The 24,713-nt window shown below is 43.8% G+C and overlaps 4 protein-coding genes across 6 annotated transcripts; 3 read left to right on the top strand and 1 right to left on the bottom strand.

The window, feature by feature from the left end:
* The first annotated feature begins 371 nt into the window (after nucleotides 1–371).
* LOC139414032 (protein boule-like) lies at nucleotides 372–5,226 on the top strand. Its single transcript, XM_071161908.1, has 11 exons — nucleotides 372–389; nucleotides 1,293–1,445; nucleotides 1,572–1,663; nucleotides 1,809–1,863; nucleotides 2,319–2,394; nucleotides 3,051–3,205; nucleotides 3,506–3,589; nucleotides 3,907–3,954; nucleotides 4,064–4,192; nucleotides 4,447–4,557; nucleotides 4,686–5,226. Exons 1-11 carry the CDS (start codon nucleotides 372–374, stop codon nucleotides 4,845–4,847), a joined length of 1,083 nt encoding a protein of 360 aa, XP_071018009.1. The 3' UTR covers nucleotides 4,848–5,226.
* Nucleotides 5,227–7,367: 2,141 nt separating this feature from the next.
* On the bottom strand, nucleotides 7,368–13,231 carry LOC139412747 (MOB-like protein phocein). 2 transcript variants are annotated; one of them, XR_011634722.1, is made up of 10 exons: nucleotides 13,110–13,231; nucleotides 11,953–12,015; nucleotides 11,518–11,618; nucleotides 11,357–11,399; nucleotides 10,933–11,019; nucleotides 10,437–10,516; nucleotides 10,102–10,213; nucleotides 9,288–9,687; nucleotides 8,090–9,243; nucleotides 7,368–8,047 (listed from the first exon to the last, which is right to left on the bottom strand). XR_011634722.1 is itself a non-coding variant. In XM_071159432.1 (8 exons), the coding sequence occupies exons 1-8, from the start codon at nucleotides 13,167–13,169 to the stop codon at nucleotides 9,553–9,555; spliced, it is 681 nt and encodes a 226-aa protein (XP_071015533.1). In that variant the 5' UTR covers nucleotides 13,170–13,193; the 3' UTR covers nucleotides 7,368–9,552. The 2 variants fall into 2 exon arrangements, 1 of the variants encoding a protein (XP_071015533.1); XM_071159432.1 differs by having other exon boundaries at nucleotides 7,368–9,687; nucleotides 13,110–13,193.
* Nucleotides 13,232–15,407: 2,176 nt separating this feature from the next.
* On the top strand, nucleotides 15,408–17,158 carry LOC139412745 (gamma-crystallin M2-like). Of its 2 annotated transcripts, none has more exons than XM_071159430.1 (3): nucleotides 15,408–15,464; nucleotides 15,915–16,157; nucleotides 16,882–17,158. In XM_071159430.1, exons 1-3 carry the CDS (start codon nucleotides 15,456–15,458, stop codon nucleotides 17,155–17,157), a joined length of 528 nt encoding a protein of 175 aa, XP_071015531.1. In that variant the 5' UTR covers nucleotides 15,408–15,455; the 3' UTR covers nucleotide 17,158. The 2 variants fall into 2 exon arrangements, with proteins under 2 accessions (XP_071015531.1, XP_071015530.1); XM_071159429.1 differs by having other exon boundaries at nucleotides 15,915–16,172.
* A 3,159-nt stretch (nucleotides 17,159–20,317) lies between these two features.
* LOC139412746 (gamma-crystallin M2-like) lies at nucleotides 20,318–21,369 on the top strand. Its single transcript, XM_071159431.1, has 3 exons — nucleotides 20,318–20,419; nucleotides 20,588–20,830; nucleotides 21,041–21,369. Exons 1-3 carry the CDS (start codon nucleotides 20,405–20,407, stop codon nucleotides 21,317–21,319), a joined length of 537 nt encoding a protein of 178 aa, XP_071015532.1. The 5' UTR covers nucleotides 20,318–20,404; the 3' UTR covers nucleotides 21,320–21,369.
* The last annotated feature ends 3,344 nt before the right edge of the window (nucleotides 21,370–24,713 follow it).

Here is a 24,713-nt window from a genome sequence, read left to right as displayed (position 1 = left end):
CCATTAAACTAGCTAGCTAACCTGCGACTGCTCTAAAGTTTCCTACCTTTGGCACATGGAAACAAACTAACAATAGTCTATAGATACATTTTTCTCTGGTTAAATACAACTATAAAAATAGAAATGTAACCCATGTAGCCCACCTATGAATATGAGTGGTTTAGGACGAGCTCAATCTGGTAAGCGCCAGATATTTTCCCTTCGTTCATACTGCAGATAGACTGGTGTTGATGACTCTGATACAGGCTCGGCTGTCCCTGGCTGTGTGCACCTCCCTTGCAAGGTGTTTTAACTTGAGCTGCCATTGTCTTGCTGAATTATTTGTTTCCACTTTACTTGTTCACGACATCTAGTTAAGCACGGTGTCTACGATGGAGAACGAAATAACCGTAAGTTACCTTTCACCAGCGTACTAACTTTACGTGCCGTCTTGCTAGCTAGCTAAGATGAATATGTTGTAAAAATATATATATATATATATATAGATCAATCACCATATATATATATATATATATATATATATATATATGTGTTTAGCGAAGTAGCTAAACAGATAAGTGTTGCGTTTGATTGTGTCGGTATATTAAATTGTGATTCATGTAACAATGTGGGTTGCCAATACTACAATTATATAAATTAATGTCATATAACCAGCAAGTTAAAATGTCACTCTTGAATGCTAACGATATTGTCTAGCTATCACTAATGTTAGCTTCCAGTGCATAAAGTTAGCAAGGTCTTTAGTGTAGATAGCTAGCTGGATAAGTTATGTTAACTAGTGTTATTTATGTTCAGTTATATGTCGCTTGATATAGATAATGTATTCCAAACCAGATTAAGTTATGGTGTAACTCGTTTATTGGTAAATGGTGATTGATCTTGCATGTTTCTCCTGATCGAAAATGTGTTGGCTGACTCTTGTTAGCTTTTAGCTAGCTAAGTTCTCTCTCCTAAACCTTAGCCTAGCATTGTGCAGTTTCTCATGCATTTCAGTGAGCCATATTATAGGCTTTAAAAAGCAAAAGGTCACTCAGGGTTGGCTAGTTATTCCCAGCTCTAGACAAAACAAAAGTGCATCTACAAAGACAACCTCTTTTCAAGGCGCCGTTGTCCCCAAGAATACAGTTGTAGAGACAGTTTGTTTTGAAAGATCAAAGGCTTACAACATACCTTTTGTCTTAAAGATATCAAACAATATTGCTTTGTAAAATAGCTAATTTTTGCTACATTATCAGAATTTCTCAGCATTGTTGAGGATGGCCAATCCAGTGATGCTCTTGTTCTGTTTCAAGCTAATCTCAATCTGCACGCAGACCAGCACTCCCTCTCCTCCACCTGTTCCAGTGTCTCAAGACCCCAGCAACGACACCTCTCCCTCTCACCATGCCCTCCGCTTTGGCACCGTCATCCCTAACCGCATCTTTGTGGGAGGCATTGATTTCAAGGTGACTTTTGTCTCTTTCTTTACTTTCATAGGGCCTCCTGGTTTTGTGTTTGCGACCTAACTTGACCTTTTTGCTGCTGCTGCATGTTACTGGACCATGAAATGAGTGTGTTATTTCTGTGTGTAGACCAATGAGAGCGACCTGAGACGCTTCTTCTCCCAGCATGGAGCAGTGAAGGAGGTGAAGATAGTGATTGACCGTGCTGGGGTGTCAAAAGGGTGAGTTAAACCTCAGTTAAACTGTAGATGTTCTGCCCCGCAGACTGGATGACACCTGCAATGATGTTTATTAACTAAGGTATGACAATGGAAATGTAATCCAGGGACACAGTATCATTGCCTTGTGTTTGTGTCCATCCCACAGATATGGCTTTGTTACATTTGAGACCCAGGAGGATACAGAGAGAATCCTTCATGATGTGAGTAACTAAAAGTACATTCTTTGACAAAAGGGTTCCAAAAGGGTTCTTCGGCAGTCCCCATAGGAGAACCCTTTTTGGTTCCATGTATAATTATTTTTGGTTACATGTAGAACCCTCTATGGAAAGGGTTCCACATGGAATGCAAAACGGTTCCCCTATGAGGATAGCCGAAGAACCCTTTTAGGTGCTAGACGGCACCTTTTTTTCTAAGAGTGTAGAGCCAATATACTGTACAGATTAGAGGTCGACCTCTAGTACAGATATGGGATAGAGACGATACGATACAAACCTTAAATCTCCTTCTAGAGGACAGCAGCTCAAATACACATTAGATCTAGCCCAGTCCATCACCCGTAAAGTTATGGTCATAGGTAGTAAATGTTCAGTGTAAAGTGATCTGTCTCAATCTGTACCGGATACCCCCTGTCCCTCTGCCACCACCACATCCCCAGGCTGACAGACTGTGCTTCCGGGACAAGAGGCTCAACATCGGCCAGGCCGTCCGCAAGCAACAAGTGGGAGGTCACCGTAAGTAACAGAGCACCGCGGAGCAGGGGTAGGCCACCCTGATCCTGAAGTGCTTTAACCGGCCTGGAAGACCAGGTGTGTTGAATTTAGGCAGTTACTGAACTGATCAGTTAGCTCATTTGGTCAGGTGTGGTGAATTTAGGCAGTCACTGAACTGATCAATTAGCTCATTTGGTCAGGTGTGGTGAATTTAGGCAGTCACTGAACTGATCAATTAGCTCATTTGGTCAGGTGTGGTGAATTTAGGCAGTCACTGAACTGATCAATTAGCTCATTTGGTCAGGTGTGGTGAATTTAGGCAGTCACTGAACTGATCAGTTAGCTCATTTGGTCAGGTGTGGTGCCTAGATTGAACTGAATCCTGCAGCACCTCAGGAACAGGGTTGTCTTCCCATGCTGTAGATGAGTGACAGCTGAAGCAGTAGCATTACATAGTGGTGGAAATGACTTTTTCAACACGTTTGTAATGCATCATTGAACATTTGAACTATCATACCATATAATGTCTTATCTTGGGTTGGGTGGTTGGGGACTAATGTGCTCTTGCACTTGTTGGCTTTAAAATTCTGAATCATCACCTGGGATTGAGTGTCGATAACGTTTGCCTTTGTACATAACCTGGTGGTTGACTTGTGCCTCCTTCCTCCTCCACTCAGCAAACAGCTTCTCTGTGTCCAGCCATACTCCTGCCATGATACCCACCCCCTGTGGAACCATGTACCTCACCACCCCTACGGGGTACCCCTACACCTACCACAACGGAGTGGCTTACTTCCACACCCCAGAGATGAGCCCCCCCTACCACTGGCCCGTGAGTCCTATCCTTCACTCAGCCATGTGCTCATGCCACCTCTTCCCTGGTGGTGAATGAAATGTGCATTCTACATGAAGATTTGATTTGAACACAGCAACATGTGAGAATCATAGAGAGACTACTGATCATGTTTCATCCAGGAAACAGACACGACATCCTACAGTGTCTTAGTCATTTTATACAATTCATTGCATTTGATTAAAATCTTAAGTTATTGTACATTTGCTTTTTTTGGCGTAAAGATAAATGTTCTTTCGTACATGGCTGGTGTCCCGCATGTTACATGTGTCCTTGTAGTCCCGCTCAGTGCCTGGCTCTCCAGTCATGCTGACCCACCAGCCTCCACCCATCTACCAGCAGCCAGCCTACCATCACTACCAGGTCAGAGCAGACTGTCCTGGATCGTCTCACCAACACCATTACAGCTCAGCTGACCAGCCTGATCCCAGATCTGTGTGTGTTCTATAGACAATGTTGTCCATGACCATAGGAGTTGGCAAGACAGCACAAACAGATCTGGGACCAGGCTAACGTTAGTCACCAGTACAGCATCATAAGACATCCATTGTAAATACTGGTACCTCAGCCAATGACAGCCAAGTCAGCTGTTCAGATGTAATGGTATTGAGGTGTTATCCCAGGAGAAAGCTGGTGTACTCCTGGGTACTGATCTGTTTCCTATACTCTGTGTCCTTCAGGCCCCTACACAGTGTCACCCTAGTCACCTGCAATGGAACGTTCCTCAGGTAAGGGAAGGAGATTGGCTTCTGTGCTCTTCACCTCTATGTTTGTGAGTGGGTTTTTATCAGAGGCAAGGTGGATCCTAAATGTCAACTAATTGTGTGTGTGTGTCAGTCTCCAGTGCCCTCCAGCCCAGTGTTGTACATGCAGCCCTCTGAGCTCCTGTACCAGCCCATGGAGCAGCCCAGCGACGGGGGCTGTGTCCAGCCTGCCATGCCCCTCATAGAGGCCCCCATCCCAGAGGTTGATAACATCCTGACCTGGGTCCTGTTCATTACGCTCAAAACTGAGAGAAAAAAAACTACCTTGGTCCAATAAGAAAGGCACATTTGTATTGACTGTTTCAAAATGTTTTGCCACAGTACGACCTACTGAACACAACCATTTTGTAGTTCCCTCGGTCAGTGTACTATTTCCCATATGCTACTTCATAGCGTTAGCATTAGGTGACAGTTGATGTATAAAACCGTACTCAGTGCTTACTTGTTCTACCATAGCAGCAGTTCATCGACCACATGGTGCAACCAGCCTACAATCACACGTTATCATACTACCCACAAAGTCCAGGGGGGATGACACCTGTGATGATACAGCAAGAACCAGGAAAGGTACCAGTTATAATGCCAGTATAAACTTATTATGACATCATATGATAATGCATGCTAGAGAATCATCTCTATTGGTCTGTTGTGATGAAGGATTGTCATGTGTTGTGTCTGTTCCGTTCCCTATCTAGGAACAGAAGTTCCACACCATGAGGCGAGGTTACCCCTCCTCGCCGGTCAGCCTGAAGCCCAGGTACGGCCGCAACCCGCACTACGCCCACCTGCGCAAGGAGTACCGCCCAGAAATCACCACTGACCCCTCCCCTCCGACCGCCACCGAACCACTCAAGTAGAGTAAATCCACGTTTCCTTTCAGCCAATGAAACGCCCATCTCCTCAGGCAGAAAGACCCACTTCTCTATCTCTCTACCCGCTTGTCAATCTCTCCATGACCCTGTCTCCTCCAACCCTTCACACGCATCATATTATTCAGTTCAGACAACTATGTGCTCGCTGAATGTTCATCTGTTTAGTATAATTTAACAGAATATTGACAATATGAATCATTTTAGCTACTAAAAAGTACTGTAAGCACTATGATGTAAGTGCTCGTTCTATCACTTCCGGACTGTGAAAAGGTGCATAGATTTCTCTGGTGTTTTTTCCACAACTCAGGGAGGGAAAACTAGCTCCTGGTACTGCATTGTACTGTTGAACTGTTTCATAACTAACCTAATGCACGATTGAGCTTAAAGTTAAGCTAAACCATCTTTTGTAACAAGAATGTTCCTCCTTTGGCATTTGTGTCAAACTTTTGCCATGTAATCGTTCAGAGTATAGAAGCAAAAGGGAGCTATTTCCTGATACTGCTTTATTTTGGCCTATTGGCCAATCACACGTTTTCTTTTTCAAATTAGCTCTCAATGCAAAGCAAAAAAACGAAGATTACTGCCAATATTAGTTCTAAATAAAAGCTCTCAATCTGCCATTGGGCATGTTTTATCTCAATGGTATTAGAATAGTCAAGATTACTGTCTTTATGATGTGACTGCAATACATGTTGGAAAATGTATTTTAAAATAATTAGGCTGCTGTCACAGAAGAGTGCAAATAGATCCCTAGAGAGTTAATCGTTACATAATTCTCCAACGTGATGAAAAAATACATAACCAGGAGATTATTTTATACATTTAGCATTTTTATGTATCTCATGTTTTCAAGAGCTGTTTCATATAGATTTTGCTGTGATTGTGAGTCTCTAAAAAACAATGTGCCCTCCAGATGAAGGGTAACATCAAAATAACTCTGTCCACTGGACTGGGACCACAAGTAAAGTACAATGAACATCAGTCAAACAGATTCACATGGTCTTTCTTCGGCTCTGTGTGACGGCTGGGACATTTCAACAGATTCACATGGTCTTTCTTCGGCTCTGTGTGACGGCTGGGACATTTCAAGATTGGAAGGTCAACAGGGCAAGCTCTTTTTTTTGCCGCTCTTTCCTGCCTGTAAATTATTCGCCTCATCTTCATCAACTTCAATCACCCTTGGTTCAGTCATGAGTCACCCATGGTTCACTCAGGTCTACACGATTTGGTTACTTTTTCTCCTGCATCCTGTCTTGGTCTGCTCCCTCATTGGTTATGCATGTATTCTTTTAAAAACATTTTTTTTGTTACAAATTGTATTCTATAACTGATAAGCTATGGGTGTCAGAGTTGAGGTTTAACTAAAGAATTTATGACATCACATTTCATTGAGGCCTATTTTTTTGAATAATTATTTGAATAGCTGGATTGCATGTACTATGAGGTGTCTGGTTTTGTTTTGTGTGAACTGCGATTCATTTTCATTTCATGATCTTCCCTGTAAAAAAAATTATATATATATATATATAATCAGGGTAGAAACATCTCGAATTTTCCACAACGGTTCATCATTGAAAAGTTATGCCGTTTTGCTCTGAAACTTGTTTTCTTGTTGAGAATTGATCATAGTGAAAGTCAATGCCAGAAGAAAACAAATGACAGAATCATTTCATAAATAAGTGCTCCCATGTTCTGTTAATTTATCATTCAAATAACCGTTTAGGTCAATTTGATTTGGTCAGTTACTAATAAAACAGAATCAGTTTGATTTGAAATGACATTTTAGGAAGAGTATTTTGTTGTATTCTGAGCATGCCTGTAATTTCTCAATGTTCCATTTTAATAAACAGGTTTTACTCTTTACATATTGTCATAGCACCACATTGTCAAGTCAATGTGTCTTGCTTTTTAAAACATACATAAATGTTGAACTATTTATTACAATGTTACACGTTTGATGTTCAGTTTGGGGATATTCCACCTCTACCTCCTGTAATCCCATTACTCAATCTGAGGAGCAGATCAACTATGCTTTGCTCCAAAGTACATCCTTTTAAAAAATGTCATATTGTTTTGGAGTTAAGATATGCTCCGTTCATCTACCCTTTTTATAAATGAGGCTAAAGTTGTCTTGACCTTACAGTTAAGATTTTGTTTTAACATCAGTACATGTATGTTTTGTATATAGTTCTGAACACTAGCTAACATTTGGATGTTTACTTTGATGTTCTTCTGCACATTACATTGTGCCTTGTTCTTTCCGAATATTGGGGGGGGGGATGTTTAAGACTTGTTGTGTTCAGAAGTGGGTCGTCTTGTTGGTAAGAATAAAGTTTGAACCCTTGAGAAGGATGGATACGTCCGTGTGTCATTGAGCCCAGGGAAACAACCCTTCATTGATACACCCTTACTGATGAAATGGAAGCCTGTTTGAAATCGTTGCACTGCTGTGAAAATGTGAAGACTACAGGTCACACATGTACAATAGGAACACATGGCACTTGATTGTAAATATATCAGATATTTTAATAAGAAACAGTGAATGGATATCCACCAGGGACAAAATGGCAACACAGTCAAACACATCGTTGTGTTGCCTGAGTAATAGTTCATCATTTGACAAGAATATAGAAAGTGAATGAGACATAATTGTGCTTTGAAAACCTAAGGCATTTCTGAGTAGCTGTCATTAATTTTAACCAATAATGAAAACATCAAATTCCTTTATTTGAAATAAATACAGTGAGAGATTGTTGCCCTAAATGGCATGAACGTAAAACACCCCCCATCCCCTTCTATAGAAACCAGTTATTAGGAAAGCAGTCCTTGTGCCATGTCAAATATGTAGGACCTCTGGCCCAGTAAACAGGCTATCCTGCGGCAATGTTGCCTTTTATGGCTCTGGGTTGAAGCTTCCCCTAGGTACAGATCAGCTTGCCCTCCCCTAATCTTAACCTCATCCGATCTAGGATCAGCTTGCCCTCCCCTAATCTTAACCTCAGCCTATCTAGGATCAGCTTGCCCTTCCCTAATCCTAAACTCAGCCATTAGTGAAATAAAACCTTAAAAACCATTTTTGTTATAGTCTGCAATTAATCATGTCCTTCCACTTCCTTAAATCTAGGATGGAAGACTGACGTGGTTCTATATACAGTATAGTCAGAAATATTAGGACTATTAAATACCTGTTATATCAACCTGTATAATGTAGCCTGTTTATTAAATACCTGTTATATTAACTTGTAGCTCTACATTAGACCAGAGTTCCTGACACCTAGAACACAACAAAGGCTGCATTTACACAGACAGCCCAATTATGATCTTTTGCCACCAATTGGTCTTTTGACCAACCAGAGCAATTATTTTGCCCATAAGAATTTGGTTGCCTGTGTAAACGATGCCCAAGGACCAAACAGAAAGCACATGATAAAGTAACTAGCAAAGGGTGTCACAGTTTATCAGGTACACCACCCTGTTCACCAAAATGATTCGCTCCTACAGTGAGTCACGTGGCTGTGGCTTGCTCTATAAAGCAGGCAGACAGGCATCGAGCCATTCAGTAACTGTTTGATTGAATGCTAGAATGTGTCAAACTAGCGGCCTAAGTGACTTTGAGCGTGGTGGATCGTCTGTGCTAGGCGCACCGGATCCAATATCGCTGAAAGAGCCGGCTTCCTGGGATTTTCACGCACGAATGTCTAGAGTTTACTGTGAATGGTGCGACAAACAAAAAACATCCAGTCAGCGGCAGTTCTGTGGGTGAAAACAGCTCGTTGATGAGAGGTCGAAGGAGAATGGCAAAAATCGTACAAGCTAACAGGCTGGCCACTAACGGCACAGTACAACAGTGGTGTGCAGAACGGCATCTCGGAACGCACAACTCGTCGATCCTTGTCACGGATGGGCTACTGTAGCAGACGACCACACGGGGTTCCACTCCTATCAGCTAAAACCAAGAAGAAGCACTAGTGGGAACGCAATTACCAACACTGGACAATTGAGGAGTGGAAAAACCTTGCCTGGTCTGATGAATCCCGGTTCCCGGTTCATGCTGATGACAGAGTCAGGTTTTGGCGTAAGCAGCGTGAGTCCATGGCCCCATCCTGCCTGGTGTCAACGGTACAGGCTGGTGGCGGTGGTGTACTGGTGTGGGGAACGTTTTCCTGGCACACGTTAGGTCCCTTGATACCAATTTAGCAACGATGGAACGTCACAGCGTATCTGAACATTGTTGCTGACCAAACCCAATAGAGAGAGCATCTTTGGGATGAGGTAGACCGGGCTGTTTGCAGTATCAATGTTCCCGCCATCCAATCTGCAGCTACGGCGTGATGCCATCCTGTCTGCATGGACCGACATCCATGTGGAACGTTTCCGACACCTTGTAGAATCCATGCCCTGAAAAATTCAGGCTGTTTTGGTGGCAAAGCGGGGTTTGACCCGGTACTAGATGGGTGTACCTAATTAACTGGCCACAGTGTATGTTGGTTAGTCATTTAACCACAACATTGTCTTGTTCTCTGAAACATACAAGCTAAATTAGGATGTTCATACAATATTGAAAATATTCTACTTAAAAACGGGTGATTTTAGTGTACTTTAGTGTATTGTGTGGTGGTGGGTGTGTGAGACAGCCATGTGTTTGAAATAGTTTGGCAGGGTGTAGCAGATCCTCTTCAGATCCCAGTCCTCAGGCGTCGCTCTCGCCCTCTGCTTCGTTAGGGTTAGTCTCATCCTCCATGATGGGTACGATCAGGTTGTCCTTGGACATCAGGTTGTACTTCATCACGAAGCGTGTGAACCGATGGCACAGGAACGTCTCGTTCTAGAGAGGGCAAGAGCATTCGCTTGAGTATTCCTATATAAAATCACAACGTTTCTAAACCAAATGCTAGTTGAAAGCTGTAATCACTGGTAACCAATACACCAGAGTCAAATTATATTAAGTACAATGCAACAAGTATCATCACAATCACAGCTGAATCTATGTGAAACCTGTTGGGGTAAGAGTTAGGACGGGATTCAGTCTGATCAGGCATTGTAGCACGCTTAACATGTAAAGGTCATTTCCCATTGTGCCGACATATTCAGCGTTAACCGTGAATGTGACCGCCGCAGCCGCTGGAACATCAACAACGTGGGATCAGATTGGATCCCAGCCTCAGGGTTTTGGGTTAGTGCTTTACAGTATGTACATGTGTAATTACTATTCACAGGAATAAAGACAGTCAATGCTTACCTCATACTTGTCAAAGATCTGACGATGGTGGAAGTAAGCGTGGGAGAATATCCTGTAGATCCGCCGGCAAACTGAACCCAGTTTCCCTACGGAGGACTCTTTAATGCTCACTCTACCATAGAACAGAGACCAAATCAGGTCACAATCTATAGACAGCAACTTTATCACAACGCTTACAGCAAATGTAGGTAGCTGCATATATCAGTACAATGCGAATGATCATTTGGATAAAATGGTGTTCAATAAAAAAACTATTGATTTCTGTGTGAAGGGTGCTGGGGGTTAATGAGAAAGTTAGTCACAGGACACATAGGAACACGGTAAACAGTTGTTACCTGCTAGGGAAGTACTTGTTACTGTTGAGGAGGCAGGCGGCTCCGTCCAGAGTGTGTCTGGTGTAGTCGATGGCTGGACACTGTGCAGGAGACAGCAAACACAACAACAGGCTTGAGTACCAGCCATGATACAATAATGACTATAATGGTGTTATTAGTTCTGGCATGGTGAATGGTCGGTGCCAGAGGACAACTATCTTGTGTGGCTCAGTTGGTAGAGCATGGTGCTTGCAACGCCAAGCGTCATGGGTTCGATTCCCACTGGGGCCACCCAAGTTACAAGTTTGTCTATGTCGTATTTAGAGGATATAGTCCAATGAAATGCTTACTTCAAAACAGAAAATGTATGCAAGCATGTCTAAATCACTAAGACTAAGTGGCTTTGGATAAAAGTCTAACTGGTTTATATTAGTATTCTATTCTTATACCAGGGAAAGAGGGTAGGAACTGGATGAGGGATCCGCCTCTACAAATGCTGTGGGCAGAGAGACCTTACCTCTTTGGGAGTCTTGTGTGCAGCACAGAGGAAGATCCACTGCTCTGTTGCCGTCATCTGGGTGCATGTGTCTGGGTGGCATTCTCCCTGTGAACAGACAGAGTACATGTTAGTAACAGACTTACTGGACGTCACCACACCAACAAACACAGTGTGAGAAGAATGGATGTTCAACATGATCTTCCTGAAGAGCTATGTCACAGGCCTGGGCAACTCCAGTCCTCCAGGGCCTGATTGGCATCACCCCTTTTCTCCTTCCCTAGCGAACACAGCTGATTAATCAAATGTCATTCTAAACTGAGGATCACGATTAGGTGATTATTAGAGTCAGGTGTGTTAGCTGGGACTGGGGCAAAACTGTGACACCAATCAGGACCCGAGGACTGGAGTTGCCCAGGCCTGCTGATCCATCGTAACAGCATACCTGTAGTTTCACAGCAAGTCCGTTCAGCTCCAAACAGAACTGCCTAAAAACGGAGGACACGAGACAAGACCAAATGTTAAAAGGAGGATGTGTTTTCAGCACCAGTACACATTTGGGATGTCCACATGACTTTCTTCTAAGTGGTAAACGGCAGCCACTACCTGAGGTGTTCGTACTTCCAGACCCCCTCATCCTGACCCTCTGGGGGCTCCAGGATCTTGTCCATGTTGGAGCAGTCTGTACGGATGTTCTGTTGGATGTACTGAAAAGAACCACAAACAGACTTTAGAAACAGAACAGAACTGTATTAAATACATCACCTGACTAAGCCATTCTACCTCAGCAACTCAAATGGCAGAGTAGCAGTCTGATTGTCTACATTTGAAAGATTACAGTTTCTCTGACATTTTGTCTATATGCAACTGCTCATCCATACTGGAGAATGTTACAGAGAACTGCCCACACAGATCAGCCCTAGCTACGTAGCTAGTAGAATGCCTGATTAGACTTCTTCAATTAACCACGGTGTCATCATATGCAAATGACTCAAACAGTAAGATATTTCAAACATTAAAACAGAGACATCTGACTCCCACCTGCTGCACAGCCAGTGTGCTGTCCATCTCCTCGAATGACTCATCGGGCCAGTTGTAGAAGTCCTGTGGGCATACACAAGAAACTCAGCAGGGCAAACTAACTGATTCAGCTGACAAAAAGACCTCGCCAGCTAGCTTATCTCTCTGTCTGGTAAACGAATAGGTAGCTACTAGCCCAATATTGGACTAAAGGAGCCTAACATTACTCCTTATAGTCCAAGGACCTTACATGTTCTGTTTAAAGGGTGAATTGGCTCTGGAAGCCAAATACTCCATCTAAACATGAATCCATTCTCAATTGTGGTACAGTTCGAGAACCATAAATCCCTCTACGTTCATATCACATCCAAATTATTTCACAAATGCAAAATACAGCTTACTGTACACCAGTGAAGGCTGTTGGGAGGAGCTATAGGAGGAAGGGCTCATTGTAATTGCATTCCAATGAGGTCCTCATATAGCTCCTCCCACCAGCCTCCACTGGTTTAACCTGTTAACACAGTTGCAGTGGACAGTGTTTTTCAGTGACAACATGTTTGTGGCCTGTCTTCAGTTTACACACAGTTGTTCTGAGACGCAGAGATAGCTAATTAGCACAGGTACCTTAACAAGCGTTGTAAAATGGAAATATGCTCATGTGGTACTTTAACTTTTTAAAGGTGTGTATCAATTTAACATGTTTGTTGTTGTTTTTACATTATTTCTCGCCGATGTGAAAGGTCGTTATGTTTCCAAAATCGTACTGCAAACTATCCGTGTTAATGTTCAGACCGAGTGTCGCGGCTCTTACCAAAACTCCCACATTCATTCAGTGATTTATGTGTAATCCAATGGCACTGAGAGTCATGATTAAGGGCGAGGTAGTTAGCTACCTGTAGATTCTATTTTCAGATAACTTCAGACAATTGACAATACAAACAGGCATCGTTTGATAGCTGTGACCAACCCATATCTTATAGCTCCTGACTTTGACTGGCTAGCCAGCTGGCTGTATGTAGCCTCGCTAACTAGCAACATTAGCTAGTTAAGTAAGCTAACGTTAGCAGCTGACAAACGGGCCGTTCTAGGAAAGGATACAAAATGTGCCCAAGTAAAAAAAATGCAAGACATGAACATTGAACACACTAAAATTAAACCATGTTGCTAAAATCTGGTACCTTTTCTTTAGTCCCTGGTCGATTCCTCCTCATAACAGCTGCACCCTCCGCCATGACCATCTCGACTGGAATCCGGACGTTGCCAAAGCTGGAGGAAGTGTCAGCTCTCAGTGCAAGTAGCCTATCTTCTGACAGTAAAAAAATAAATTGCGGATTTGATTGAACTTCAGGGGTGTATTCATTAGTCGGATTCTGTTGGAAAAACGTTTTAGAAAAAGAAACCGTTTAAATCAAATAATATAAAATATAATTGTATTTGTCACATGGGCCGAATACAACTGGTATTCTTTACCATGGAATGCTTGCTTACGAAGCCTTCCCAACGACACAGAGTTTTAGTTAGTTTTAGTACAAGAGGAATAAAATAAAATACACAAGATGGAACTACAGTATATACACAGTATATACACAGGGAGTACCAGTACCAGATCAACATGAAGAGGTACGGGGTATCTGAGGTAGATATGTACACGAAGGCAGGGTAAAGTGACTAGACATCAGGATCGATAATAAGAATAAAATAAAGAACAGAGCACCAGCAGCAAATTATGAGTGTAAAAGTGTGTGTTTGTGTTGTGTGGGTCTTTGTGTGTGTGTGTTAGCGTACCGTATGTGAAAGTGCGTGGGAGTGTCAATGTAGTGTGTGCGTGTATATATAGTTTATCGTTTACTCTTGGAACCAAACGGAACGAAACGGGGAGGGACCTACTTGAATTTCTCCAATAGAAACTCTCGTTTTCGTTGCAAAACGTTTTCCTTTTGGAGTGAACGGTTTCCGTTGCAAAACGTTTTGCAACCGAATCCGACTAATTCATAAATCATAAATCCTCTCTTATACACACACCAGGTAAATACCAGCAATGGTGTGTGTGTAAGAAAGGATGTATCAATGTATACTTGATTTAATTCCAGATCTCAGATCCACCCGGGTGGGAGAACTGGGTGTATTCATTATTTGGCTCAGTGAAAATAAGAATAATGTTTGTTTAGTTGTGGAAAGCTATTAAATTGTTCTCAACATAAATATTTTGAGGGAAAAGAGGGGGTCATTTTGACTTCAATGTATTTATATGTAAGAAAACAAATGTAGTTTTCTCTGTTTATTGTCTCCTTTCATTTGATTGATTAATACTGTTGAGTCTTTTTAAATTCACAGGCCACACTGCTGACCACCAGTCCTGTGACAGTATCTGATGCAGTAGAGGCTATATTATTATCATTATGTGTTGTTCCATAACAGATACTCCTATCCCCCATAGTATATTGTTCCCCTGTCAGACACTCTTCCCCCAATAATACCATAAGCCCCATAAGCCTTTTTGTGGCTGCAGTAGCCTACTGTAGGATCAGGCATTTCCACAGGATACCCTGTTTGTAAATATTAACTGATTCTCCATTAGCTTACTCTCAATGACAATGTTCTATAGATCATTCTATCCTCACAATGCATTATATGTTATGATCAAGCTGTTTATACTCTGTTATAATACTGTTCTACCCTAAAACAATAACGTCGTGGTTGGACGGAATCTGAGAGTGTCTGCTCCTTCCTATGTTCCATATTCTACTCCATATAGAGAATCTTCTCTAACAGGCCTCCATGTTACTAGAATGAATGTGTACCTGCAGATTGTTCTATACCGTAGTGTGGTGATGGTCCTATACCGTAGTGTTGTGATGGTCCTATACTGTAGTGTTGTGATGGTCCTATACCGTAGTGTTGTGATGGTCCTATAACATAGTGTTGTGATGGTCCTATACCATAGTGTTGTGATGGTCCTATAACATAGTGTTGTGATGGTCCTATACCGTAGTGTTGTGATGGTCCTATACCGTAGTGTTGTGATGGTCCTATACTGTAGTGTTGTGATGGTTCAATACCGTAGTGTTGTGATGGTTCTATACCGTAGTGTTGTGATGGTTCAATACCGTAGTGTTGTGATGGTCCTATACCGTAGTGTTGTGATGACTTTAAGAGAATGAATGAGGGCCTGCAGATACTGTAGCACTGTGATGATGCATTCCAAACAGTAAACGTGTCCCTTTATTGTGGATTACTGGATAATAAAATGTATTTTGGTAGACGTACAGTATCAAGAGGGCCGTGGTCCACGGCACGTGGGTCAATAATGTGCAGGGCTAGGACATCTGCATTGATGAATCAGGGGTTTTATCTGTATGGACAGGATCAAGGCCTTGGCAGCATCTCAATGCCACCAAATCCCTGCTCATTAAAATAACAAAACCTCTGATCCGGCAACCTTTGATTGAGTTTTATAAAAGAGGCTTGTGGCCCTCTGTCCTGGATATTGCATTGAGGAAGAGTGCTCTAACAACAGCCCAGACATGAGTAAGGTAAGGCAGACCAGTTTTTCTCCAGCTAGTTGGCACTACTGTATACAGCTCTCTGGGTCTGTGCTTGTTTTTATGGACTTTAAAGCTGATTTGGAAAGGAACTGGTTGATTGATCAACACATTAATGTCATAGTGCTGCCATGAAAAATAATCCAGAGTTAAGTTTTATAGTGTTTGGTAATGAAAATTATCATTGATCTCTGTTTTACTGGTAGACAAGCTGTAGAATACCAACAGTGTAGTAGCCTATAACAAGAGACCTATAAACAGGAGACAAACTTACTTGTACCTAATTGTTGGTCCAGAGAAGGCAGTATATTTTGCCATTATAGAAATCATAGAAAATGTGTTTTTATATTAGGAAGTGTACTTTTATTTGAAATGCAGTAAAATGAAAGAAAAAAAGCTGATGTTAACATTTCCCTCCGACCTTCGACCCTGGCTGTGTAGATCACGTTCTACGAGGATAAAAACTTCCAGGGTCGCTCCTATGAGTGCGACACGGACTGCCCCGATGTGCACCCCCATTTCAGCCGCTGCAACTCCATCAAGGTAGATAGCGGCTGCTGGGTGCTGTACGAGAGGCCCAACTATGCAGGCTACCAGTATGTACTGACCAGGGGAGAGTACCCAGAATATCAGCGCTGGATGGGCTACAGCGACACCATTCGCTCCTGCCGTACCTTTTCTTATGTGAGTAGCCGGGAGGTGAGAGAAGATGGGTTTTGATGTGTGGTTTGTTCATGGCTCAATCTGTATTGTAGTAATGCATTGTGGGGATTTATCAGTGTATACTTGTTCACTCAACTGGTGGTTTTAGGACAGGTTGCCTTAATACAGACGAAGCCTAGTCCTGGACTAAAAAGCACTTTCAGTGGAGATTTTCCATTGATTTTTGTCCACGACTTGGCCTCATCTGTGTCCGGGAATCCGGCCCATAGTTTTATAAGCACAACACATGAGTCTGTGAATGGTTGAGAGATAACCAAAGGTCTGAAGGTACATGTCAAATAAAGCAAAGTGACTCTACGACTCGCCTAGAGGAGGAGAGTCTATGGTTGGATGGATGGAAGCCCATAATCTTGGGTTCCTTCAAGAGACATTTCTGAGACATTCTGGACATGTCCTAAACTACCTTTGTGACTGTCATGACCCTGGCCTATGTTAGCACACTGCGACCTCCCCAATTGTGATATCCCTCTTCTGACACCAAATGTGGTGTTTGGCTACTTTAGCATTTTGACTTACCTGTGTTAACCTAAGGCCCGCTGAAACATGTCAGATGTACTGGGTTCCTGTGTTAACCTAAGGCCTGCTGAAACATGTCACATGTACTGGTTTCCTGTGATTCCCCATGCCCCCCAAGTGACCTGTGTTTTGCCAGTGTTACCTCTCCTGTATCTCTCTGTCCGAGCAGGCCAGCGGCAGTCCCTACCGCATGAGAATCTACGAGAGGCCAGACTTCCAGGGACAGATGATGGAGTTCGGCGAGGACTGTGACTCCGTCCAGGACCGTTTCCGTAGCCGTGACATCTACTCCGCCAACGTCATGGATGGCTACTGGACCCTCTACGAGCATCCAAACTACAGGGGCCGCCAGTACTTTATGAGGCCCGGCGAGTACAGGAAGTTCAGCGAATGGGGAGCCACCTGTGCCACCACCGGCTCCTTCCGTAGGATCACCGACTTTTAGGCTCCACTCTGACCAGTCAATAAAACGATTGTTTAAATAAGCTTGCTGTTGATATTTCCATTTCACTGTTTCTGATTAAGTGATTGATATTAATTGGTGACATCTATGATATTTGGGGTCTGTGTTTGTGCCTTTAGCTTAAATGGAGGACAAACCTCAATATGTTGAGCATAAGGCACATGTTGTACATGTGGGTCTAAATTGAATGGAATATACTGCAAACAGGTCTACATAAGAGGATGTAAATATATAGTTGAAATGTTGCACATTTAACATTAAAGTGTTGAATCATATGACATTAAGCAGACCATGTTCAGGATCAAGTTTCTATCTCACTCACTCTACATGCTTCTTTGACACAGAGTCACTGGGACACAAAGGGCCACACAGTTGAAACTTACCTCCACGTTGGCAAAGTTCCCAACCAGAGAAAGGTCCCAAAACAGAGATCCTGAAGATCTTTTCATACCTGCTAGTGTAAGCTTCCACCTTATGCAATATAACAGAACTCCTATTGGTTACTAGGCCCTGTCAGTCAAAGTATATAGAAGCAAATATTAATGTCAGTAACGCAGTAATAATATTCCAGGGACTTCAGGGTGTATAGACGGGCCTACATTGTCACTGTGGCTTTTTGTCAATAACAAAACACTTTTATTAGTCATGTTTAAGGACCACCTTAAAGTGCTATTAAAACTAGCTTAAAGTGCTATCAAAACTAGCTTCAAGTGCTGTCAGAGGTTAAAATATTGTAATTATGGTGTTGAATCATATTGTTACTAATAAGATTGTTCTATAATAAATCTAATATTTTCTATGTCTGGTTAGATCAGTTATGTTCCAGTTATGTATACTGAACAAAAATATAAACGCAACATGCAACAATTTTACTGAGTTACAGTTCATGTAAGGAAATTAGTACATTTAAATAAATTCATTAGGCCCTAATCTATGGATTTCACATGACTGGGCAGGGGTACATAGGAGGGCATAGGCCCACCCACTTGGGAGCCAGGACCAGCCAATCAGAATACGTTTTTCCACACCAAAGTCCTTTATTACAGACATACACGTAAATACTCCTCAGCATCTGTGGCATTGTGTTGTGTGACAAAACTGCACATTTTAAAGTGGCATTTTATTGTCCCCAGCATAAGGTGCACCTGTGTAATGATCATGCTGTTTAATCAGCTTCTTGATGCCACACCTCAGGTGAATGGATTTTCTTGGCAAATGAGAAATGCTCACTAACAGAGATGTAAACAAATTGGTGCACAAAATTTGAGAGAAATAAAGTTTTGTGCATAAAAAAAAATTCTGGGATTTTTTATTTCAGCTCATGAAACATGGGACCAACACTTTACATGAAGCGTTTATATTTTATTTCAGTGTATATGGATTTCTGAGAAGAAAAATATTGTACAAGCAAAACCTGTAACAATATCTGTTTGACATGACCAATCCTGATCACTCCTGGGTTGGCAGGTAGCCTAGTTGTTAGAGCATTGGGTCAGTAATTGAAAGGTTGCTGGATCAAATCCCTGAGCTGACACGGTATAAATCTGTCGTTCTGCCCCTGAACAAGGCAGTTAACCCACTGTTCCTAAGCTGTCATTGTAAATATGATTTGGTTCTTAACTGGCTTGGCTAGTTCAATAAAGAAGGGTCTCCTGTATGCCTTTTTTCTCACAATTAATACATTAGTTAAATAAAATAATACATGATTTATTATTCATTTATAGGGGACAATGCACATGAATCAACATCAATATTACAATAATGCCACATCCATGTAAATGTGCCGGGGTTTATGTGCACCCGTAGTCCCAGGACAGCCAAGGACAATTACACAGTCACAACACATATACTCACTAAAACAATACAACATACCAATACATCACATCCAATAATATATAATTCTAACAACAACAACAACACTATCATCAACTGTCGTCTTACATATGAGGAACCACAGATAACTCATGTGTAGAGCTTTGGGTAGATTTAAACCATCAGTTATCCTGATATGAGGAACCACAGATAACTCATGTGTAGAGCTTTGGGTAGATTTAAACCATCAGTTATCCTGATATGAGGAACCACAGATAACTCATGTGTAGAGCTTTGGGTAAATTTAAACCATCAGTTATCCTGATATGAGGAACCACAGATAACTCATGTGTAGAGCTTTGGGTAGATTTGAACCATCAGTTATCCTGATATGAGGAACCACAGATAACTCATGTGTAGAGCTTTGGGTAGATTTGAACCATCAGTTATCCTGATGTTCCTGATGGTTTTTCCTAGATGCTTGGCTACTGCTACTGCTGTTACACAACACTGACATGATGCTGCCTCTGTGACTGACTGGCATTCGAATCCGGGACCCCCTGCGCACCACAAAGACTGTATTAGCCCACTGAGCTAAAGCCTTTAGTTTGGGGAGCTAACGCAAGTCTTCAGGTCTCCGACAAGGTTACTCATCACGTGACCGTTCACTGACCATCGGTATAACATTGACGTGTATTTTCAAATCCGGATCAGTATGAAAATTAAGTATTTCCTCTCAAAGTGAATTACCACAGTTGTTTACTTGCTTTTTTTTCTTGCTAATGACACCATGGCAACATTGTTGTCCATTATGTATGTAAACATGATATATGATTACATACATGCATATTCATATAGTCAGATATTTTGTTCGCCCACAAAACACAGACCTTTAAGTATAGAACAGAACAATGAATGTATGGGGCCAAACAACAGTTCATCACATCATTTACAGTAACGTCAGCGTTTTCAGAGTGCATGCCTACATCTAGAAATAAGAAACATATTCTGTGGCTCATTCTCACGGACTCAATCCCAGAAAGGCATTTTATAAGCTGTTACATTTGCATAATTGTGCATAAAAGGACACAATTGAAATTGACGGTGTTTGTGAATTACAATGATATGCTAAATGTCTGGTTGAGTTGTTTTGCTGATGCCAAGCCCAGCCACGCACCGGATCTCCAGTAGACAGTAGTGTTTTCTGACAATAGTGATGAACGTGTGAAAACTGGCCAACAACAATAACTCGCCACACAATAAGGCATGGCTATACATAAACAGATTTGTGTGCTAACTCCAGATCACGATTTGAATGACAATACTTTATGCTGCGCAATCACACAGCTGCTTTTTATAAAAGGACAGAGGCACAGAAAGAGTGACCATTGACTGTCTATCTGCCCCTCACGCAACCATGACAATGGGAAAGGTAAGTCAGGCACCCACCTGCATTCATACGACTAGTTTTATAGTATAACAGGAAAAAAACATCAATCATTTTGTTTTGTCCACCATATAATGACCACAACATACATCAGTTCAGTAGATGTAAGATACATTTTTTTATGCTTTAAAATGTTTACACTCCCCTTTGCAGATCATCTTCTATGAGGACAGGAATTTCCAGGGTCGGCACCATGAGTGCATGAGCGACTGTGCCGACCTGCACTCCTACTTCAACCGCTGCAACTCCATCAAGGTGGAGAGCGGCATGTTCATGGTCTACGAGAGGCCCAACTACACTGGCCACCAGTACTTCCTGAGGAGGGGAGAGTACAATGACAACCAGCGCATGATTGGCATCAACGACTGTATCAGGTCCTGCCGCATGATCCCCATGGTAAACCCAGTGTAGATGCCTCAAACACAGCTCATCACTAGACCCATCTCACATTGTGTTTTTATAGAAGAGCACCAATGAAAACCTCTTGATGTTCCTCAAGGCTCCGTTTCGGCCCCACCTATTTTGCTGTATTGTCTTGTTAATAATTGCCCTCTAATTTGTAGTAATGTAAAAACCCAATATGACCTCTATTTCATCGTCCTGTAGCACCGCGGCTCCTACAGGATGAGGCTGTACGATCGCCCCGACATGAGTGGCCAGATGCAGGAGCTGAACGACGACTGCCCCAATGTCCAGGACCGCTTCCGCATGTCCGACATCAACTCCTGCAACGTGATGGACGGCCATTGGCTCATGTACGACCAGCCCAACTACAAGGGCAGACAGTACTACCTGAAGCCTGGCGAGTATCGCAGACCCAGCGACTGGGGTGGCCTGAGCCCCAGGATCGGATCCCTCCGACGGATCTCTGACTCCAACAACTAAAAGTTCTATGTTCCATTTCTGTTCTCAATAAAGCTGCATGTTCAACCAAACAGTATGTTCAACCAAACAGTATGTTCAACCAAACAGTATGTTCAACCAAACAGTATGTTCAACCAAACAGCATGTTCAACCAAACAGTATGTTCAACCAAACAGTATGTTCAACCAAACAGCATGTTCAACCAAACAGTATGTTCAACCAAACAGCATGTTCAACCAAACAGTATGTTCAACCAAACAGTATGTTCAACCAAACAGTATGTCTCCAAACAGTATGTTCAACCAAACAGCATGTTCAACCAAACAGTATGTTCAACCAAACAGTATGTCTCCAAACAGTATGTTCAACCAAACAGTATGTCTCCAAACAGTATGTTCAACCAAACAGTATGTCTCCAAACAGTATGTTCAACCAAACAGTATGTCTCCAAACAGTATGTTCAACCAAACAGTATGTTCAACCAAACAGTATGTGTCTCCAAACAGTGTGTGTCTCCAAACAGTATGTTCAACCAAACAGTATGTTCAACCAAACAGTATGTTCAACCAAACAGTATGTTCAACCAAACAGTATGTTCAACCAAACAGTATGTTCAACCAAACAGTATGTGTCTCCAAACAGTGTGTGTCTCCAAACAGTATGTGTCTCCAAACAGTGTGTCTCCAAACAGTATGTGTCTCCAAACAGTGTGTGTCTCCAAACAGTATGTGTCTCCAAACAGTGTGTGTCTCCAAACAGTGTGTGTCTCCAAACAGTGTGTGTCTCCAAACAGTGTGTGTCTCCAAACAGTGTGTGTCTCCAAACAGTGTGTGTCTCCAAACAGTGTGTGTCTCCAAACAGTATGTGTCTCCAAACAGTATGTCTCCAAACAGTATGTGTCTCCAAACAGTATGTGTCTCCAAACAGTGAACACTTGTGCAGGTGCTTCTAGAACCATCCACAGAACACAGAGGGATTTGTATTCAATATTTAGTGTTACAGTATCATGCACTTTAACGGCATTATATAACAATAAATGTACGCATATGCATGGTAGAGTACGCTGGTAGTTCCTATAGGAGGACGGGCTACGCTGGTGGGAGGAACTATAGGAGGACGGGCTACGCTGGTAGTTCCTATAGGAGGACGGGCTACGCTGGTAGTTCCTATAGGAGGACGGGCTACGCTGGTAGTTCCTATAGGAGGACGGGCTACGCTGGTAGTTCCTATAGGAGGACGGGCTACGCTGGTAGTTCCTATAGGAGGACGGGCTACGCTGGTGGGAGGAACTATAGGAGGATGGGCTACGCTGGTAGTTCCTATAGGAGGACGGGCTACGCTGGTAGTTCCTATAGGAGGACGGGCTACGCTGGTAGTTCCTATAGGAGGACGGGCTACGCTGGTAGTTCCTATAGGAGGACGGGCTACGCTGGTAGTTCCTATAGGAGGATGGGCTACGCTGGTAGTTCCTATAGGAGGACGGGCTACGCTGGTGGGAGGAACTATAGGAGGATGGGCTACGCTGGTAGTTCCTATAGGAGGACGGGCTACGCTGGTGGGAGGAACTATAGGAGGACGGGCTACGCTGGTAGTTCCTATAGGAGGACGGGCTACGCTGGTAGTTCCTATAGGAGGACGGGCTACGCTGGTGGGAGGAACTATAGGAGGACGGGCTACGCTGGTAGTTCCTATAGGAGGACGGGCTACGCTGGTAGTTCCTATAGGAGGACGGGCTACGCTGGTGGGAGGAACTATAGGAGGACGGGCTACGCTGGTGGGAGGAACTATAGGAGGACGGGCTACGCTGGTGGGAGGAACTATAGGAGGACGGGCTACGCTGGTGGGAGGAACTATAGGAGGACGGGCTACGCTGGTGGGAGGAACTATAGGAGGACGGGCTACGCTGGTGGGAGGAACTATAGGAGGACGGGCTACGCTGGTAGTTCCTATAGGAGGACGGGCTACGCTGGTAGTTCCTATAGGAGGACGGGCTACGCTGGTAGTTCCTATAGGAGGACGGGCTACGCTGGTAGTTCCTATAGGAGGATGGGCTACGCTGGTGGGAGGAACTATAGGAGGACGGGCTACGCTGGTGGGAGGAACTATAGGAGGACGGGCTACGCTGGTGGGAGGAACTATAGGAGGACGGGCTACGCTGGTGGGAGGAACTATAGGAGGACGGGCTACGCTGGTGGGAGGAACTATAGGAGGACGGGCTACGCTGGTGGGAGGAACTATAGGAGGACGGGCTACGCTGGTGGGAGGAACTATAGGAGGACGGGCTACGCTGGTGGGAGGAACTATAGGAGGACGGGCTACGCTGGTGGGAGGAACTATAGGAGGATGGGCTACGCTGGTGGGAGGAACTATAGGAGGACGGGCTACGCTGGTGGGAGGAACTATAGGAGGATCGGCTACGCTGGTGGGAGGAACTATAGGAGGATGGGCTACGCTGGTGGGAGGAACTATAGGAGGACGGGCTACGCTGGTGGGAGGAACTATAGGAGGATGGGCTACGCTGGTGGGAGGAACTATAGGAGGATGGGCTACGCTGGTGGGAGGAACTATAGGAGGACGGGCTACGCTGGTGGGAGGAACTATAGGAGGACGGGCTACGCTGGTGGGAGGAACTATAGGAGGACGGGCTACGCTGGTAGTTCCTATAGGAGGATGGGCTACGCTGGTGGGAGGAACTATAAGAGGACGGGCTACGCTGGTGGGAGGAACTATAGGAGGACGGGCTACGCTGGTGGGAGGAACTATAGGAGGACGGGCTACGCTGGTGGGAGGAACTATAGGAGGACGGGCTACGCTGGTGGGAGGAACTATAGGAGGACGGGCTACGCTGGTGGGAGGAACTATAGGAGGACGGGCTACGCTGGTGGGAGGAACTATAGGAGGACGGGCTACGCTGGTGGGAGGAACTATAGGAGGACGGGCTACGCTGGTGGGAGGAACTATAGGAGGATGGGCTACGCTGGTGGGAGGAACTATAGGAGGACGGGCTACGCTGGTGGGAGGAACTCTAGGAGGACGGGCTACGCTGGTGGGAGGAACTATAGGAGGACGGGCTACGCTGGTGGGAGGAACTATAGGAGGACGGGCTACGCTGGTAGTTCCTATAGGAGGACGGGCTACGCTGGTGGGAGGAACTATAGGAGGACGGGCTACGCTGGTGGGAGGAACTATAGGAGGACGGGCTACGCTGGTGGGAGGAACTATAGGAGGACGGGCTACGCTGGTGGGAGGAACTATAGGAGGACGGGCTACGCTGGTGGGAGGAACTATAGGAGGACGGGCTACGCTGGTGGGAGGAACTATAGGAGGACGGGCTACGCTGGTGGGAGGAACTATAGGAGGACGGGCTACGCTGGTGGGAGGAACTATAGGAGGACGGGCTACGCTGGTGGGAGGA

The sequence above is a fragment of the Oncorhynchus clarkii genome, chromosome 7 (genome assembly GCF_045791955.1).
Source record: "Oncorhynchus clarkii lewisi isolate Uvic-CL-2024 chromosome 7, UVic_Ocla_1.0, whole genome shotgun sequence".
Lineage (NCBI taxonomy): Eukaryota > Metazoa > Chordata > Actinopteri > Salmoniformes > Salmonidae > Oncorhynchus > Oncorhynchus clarkii.
Note: the sequence above shows the minus strand (reverse complement) of the source record. Positions and strands in the feature narration are given on the sequence as shown.

Bases quoted from the DNA above. Each gene is read 5' to 3' on its own strand.
- LOC139414032 (XM_071161908.1), top strand. The intron at 1,864-2,318 runs GTGAGTAACTAA...CCACATCCCCAG, and splicing joins CAGAGAGAATCCTTCATGAT to GCTGACAGACTGTGCTTCCG. The intron at 3,590-3,906 runs GTCAGAGCAGAC...TGTGTCCTTCAG, and splicing joins CAGCCTACCATCACTACCAG to GCCCCTACACAGTGTCACCC.
- LOC139412747 (XM_071159432.1), bottom strand. From the start codon at position 13,169: ATGGTCATGGCGGAGGGTGCAGCTGTTATGAGGAGGAATCGACCAGGG. The intron at 11,400-11,517 runs GTAGTGGCTGCC...CTCCGTTTTTAG, and splicing joins TGGAAGTACGAACACCTCAG to GCAGTTCTGTTTGGAGCTGA. The intron at 11,020-11,356 runs GTATGCTGTTAC...GTCTGTTCACAG, and splicing joins GACTTGCTGTGAAACTACAG to GGAGAATGCCACCCAGACAC.
- LOC139412745 (XM_071159429.1), top strand. The intron at 16,173-16,881 runs GTGAGAGAAGAT...CTGTCCGAGCAG, and splicing joins CTTATGTGAGTAGCCGGGAG to GCCAGCGGCAGTCCCTACCG.
- LOC139412746 (XM_071159431.1), top strand. The intron at 20,831-21,040 runs GTAAACCCAGTG...ATCGTCCTGTAG, and splicing joins CCTGCCGCATGATCCCCATG to CACCGCGGCTCCTACAGGAT.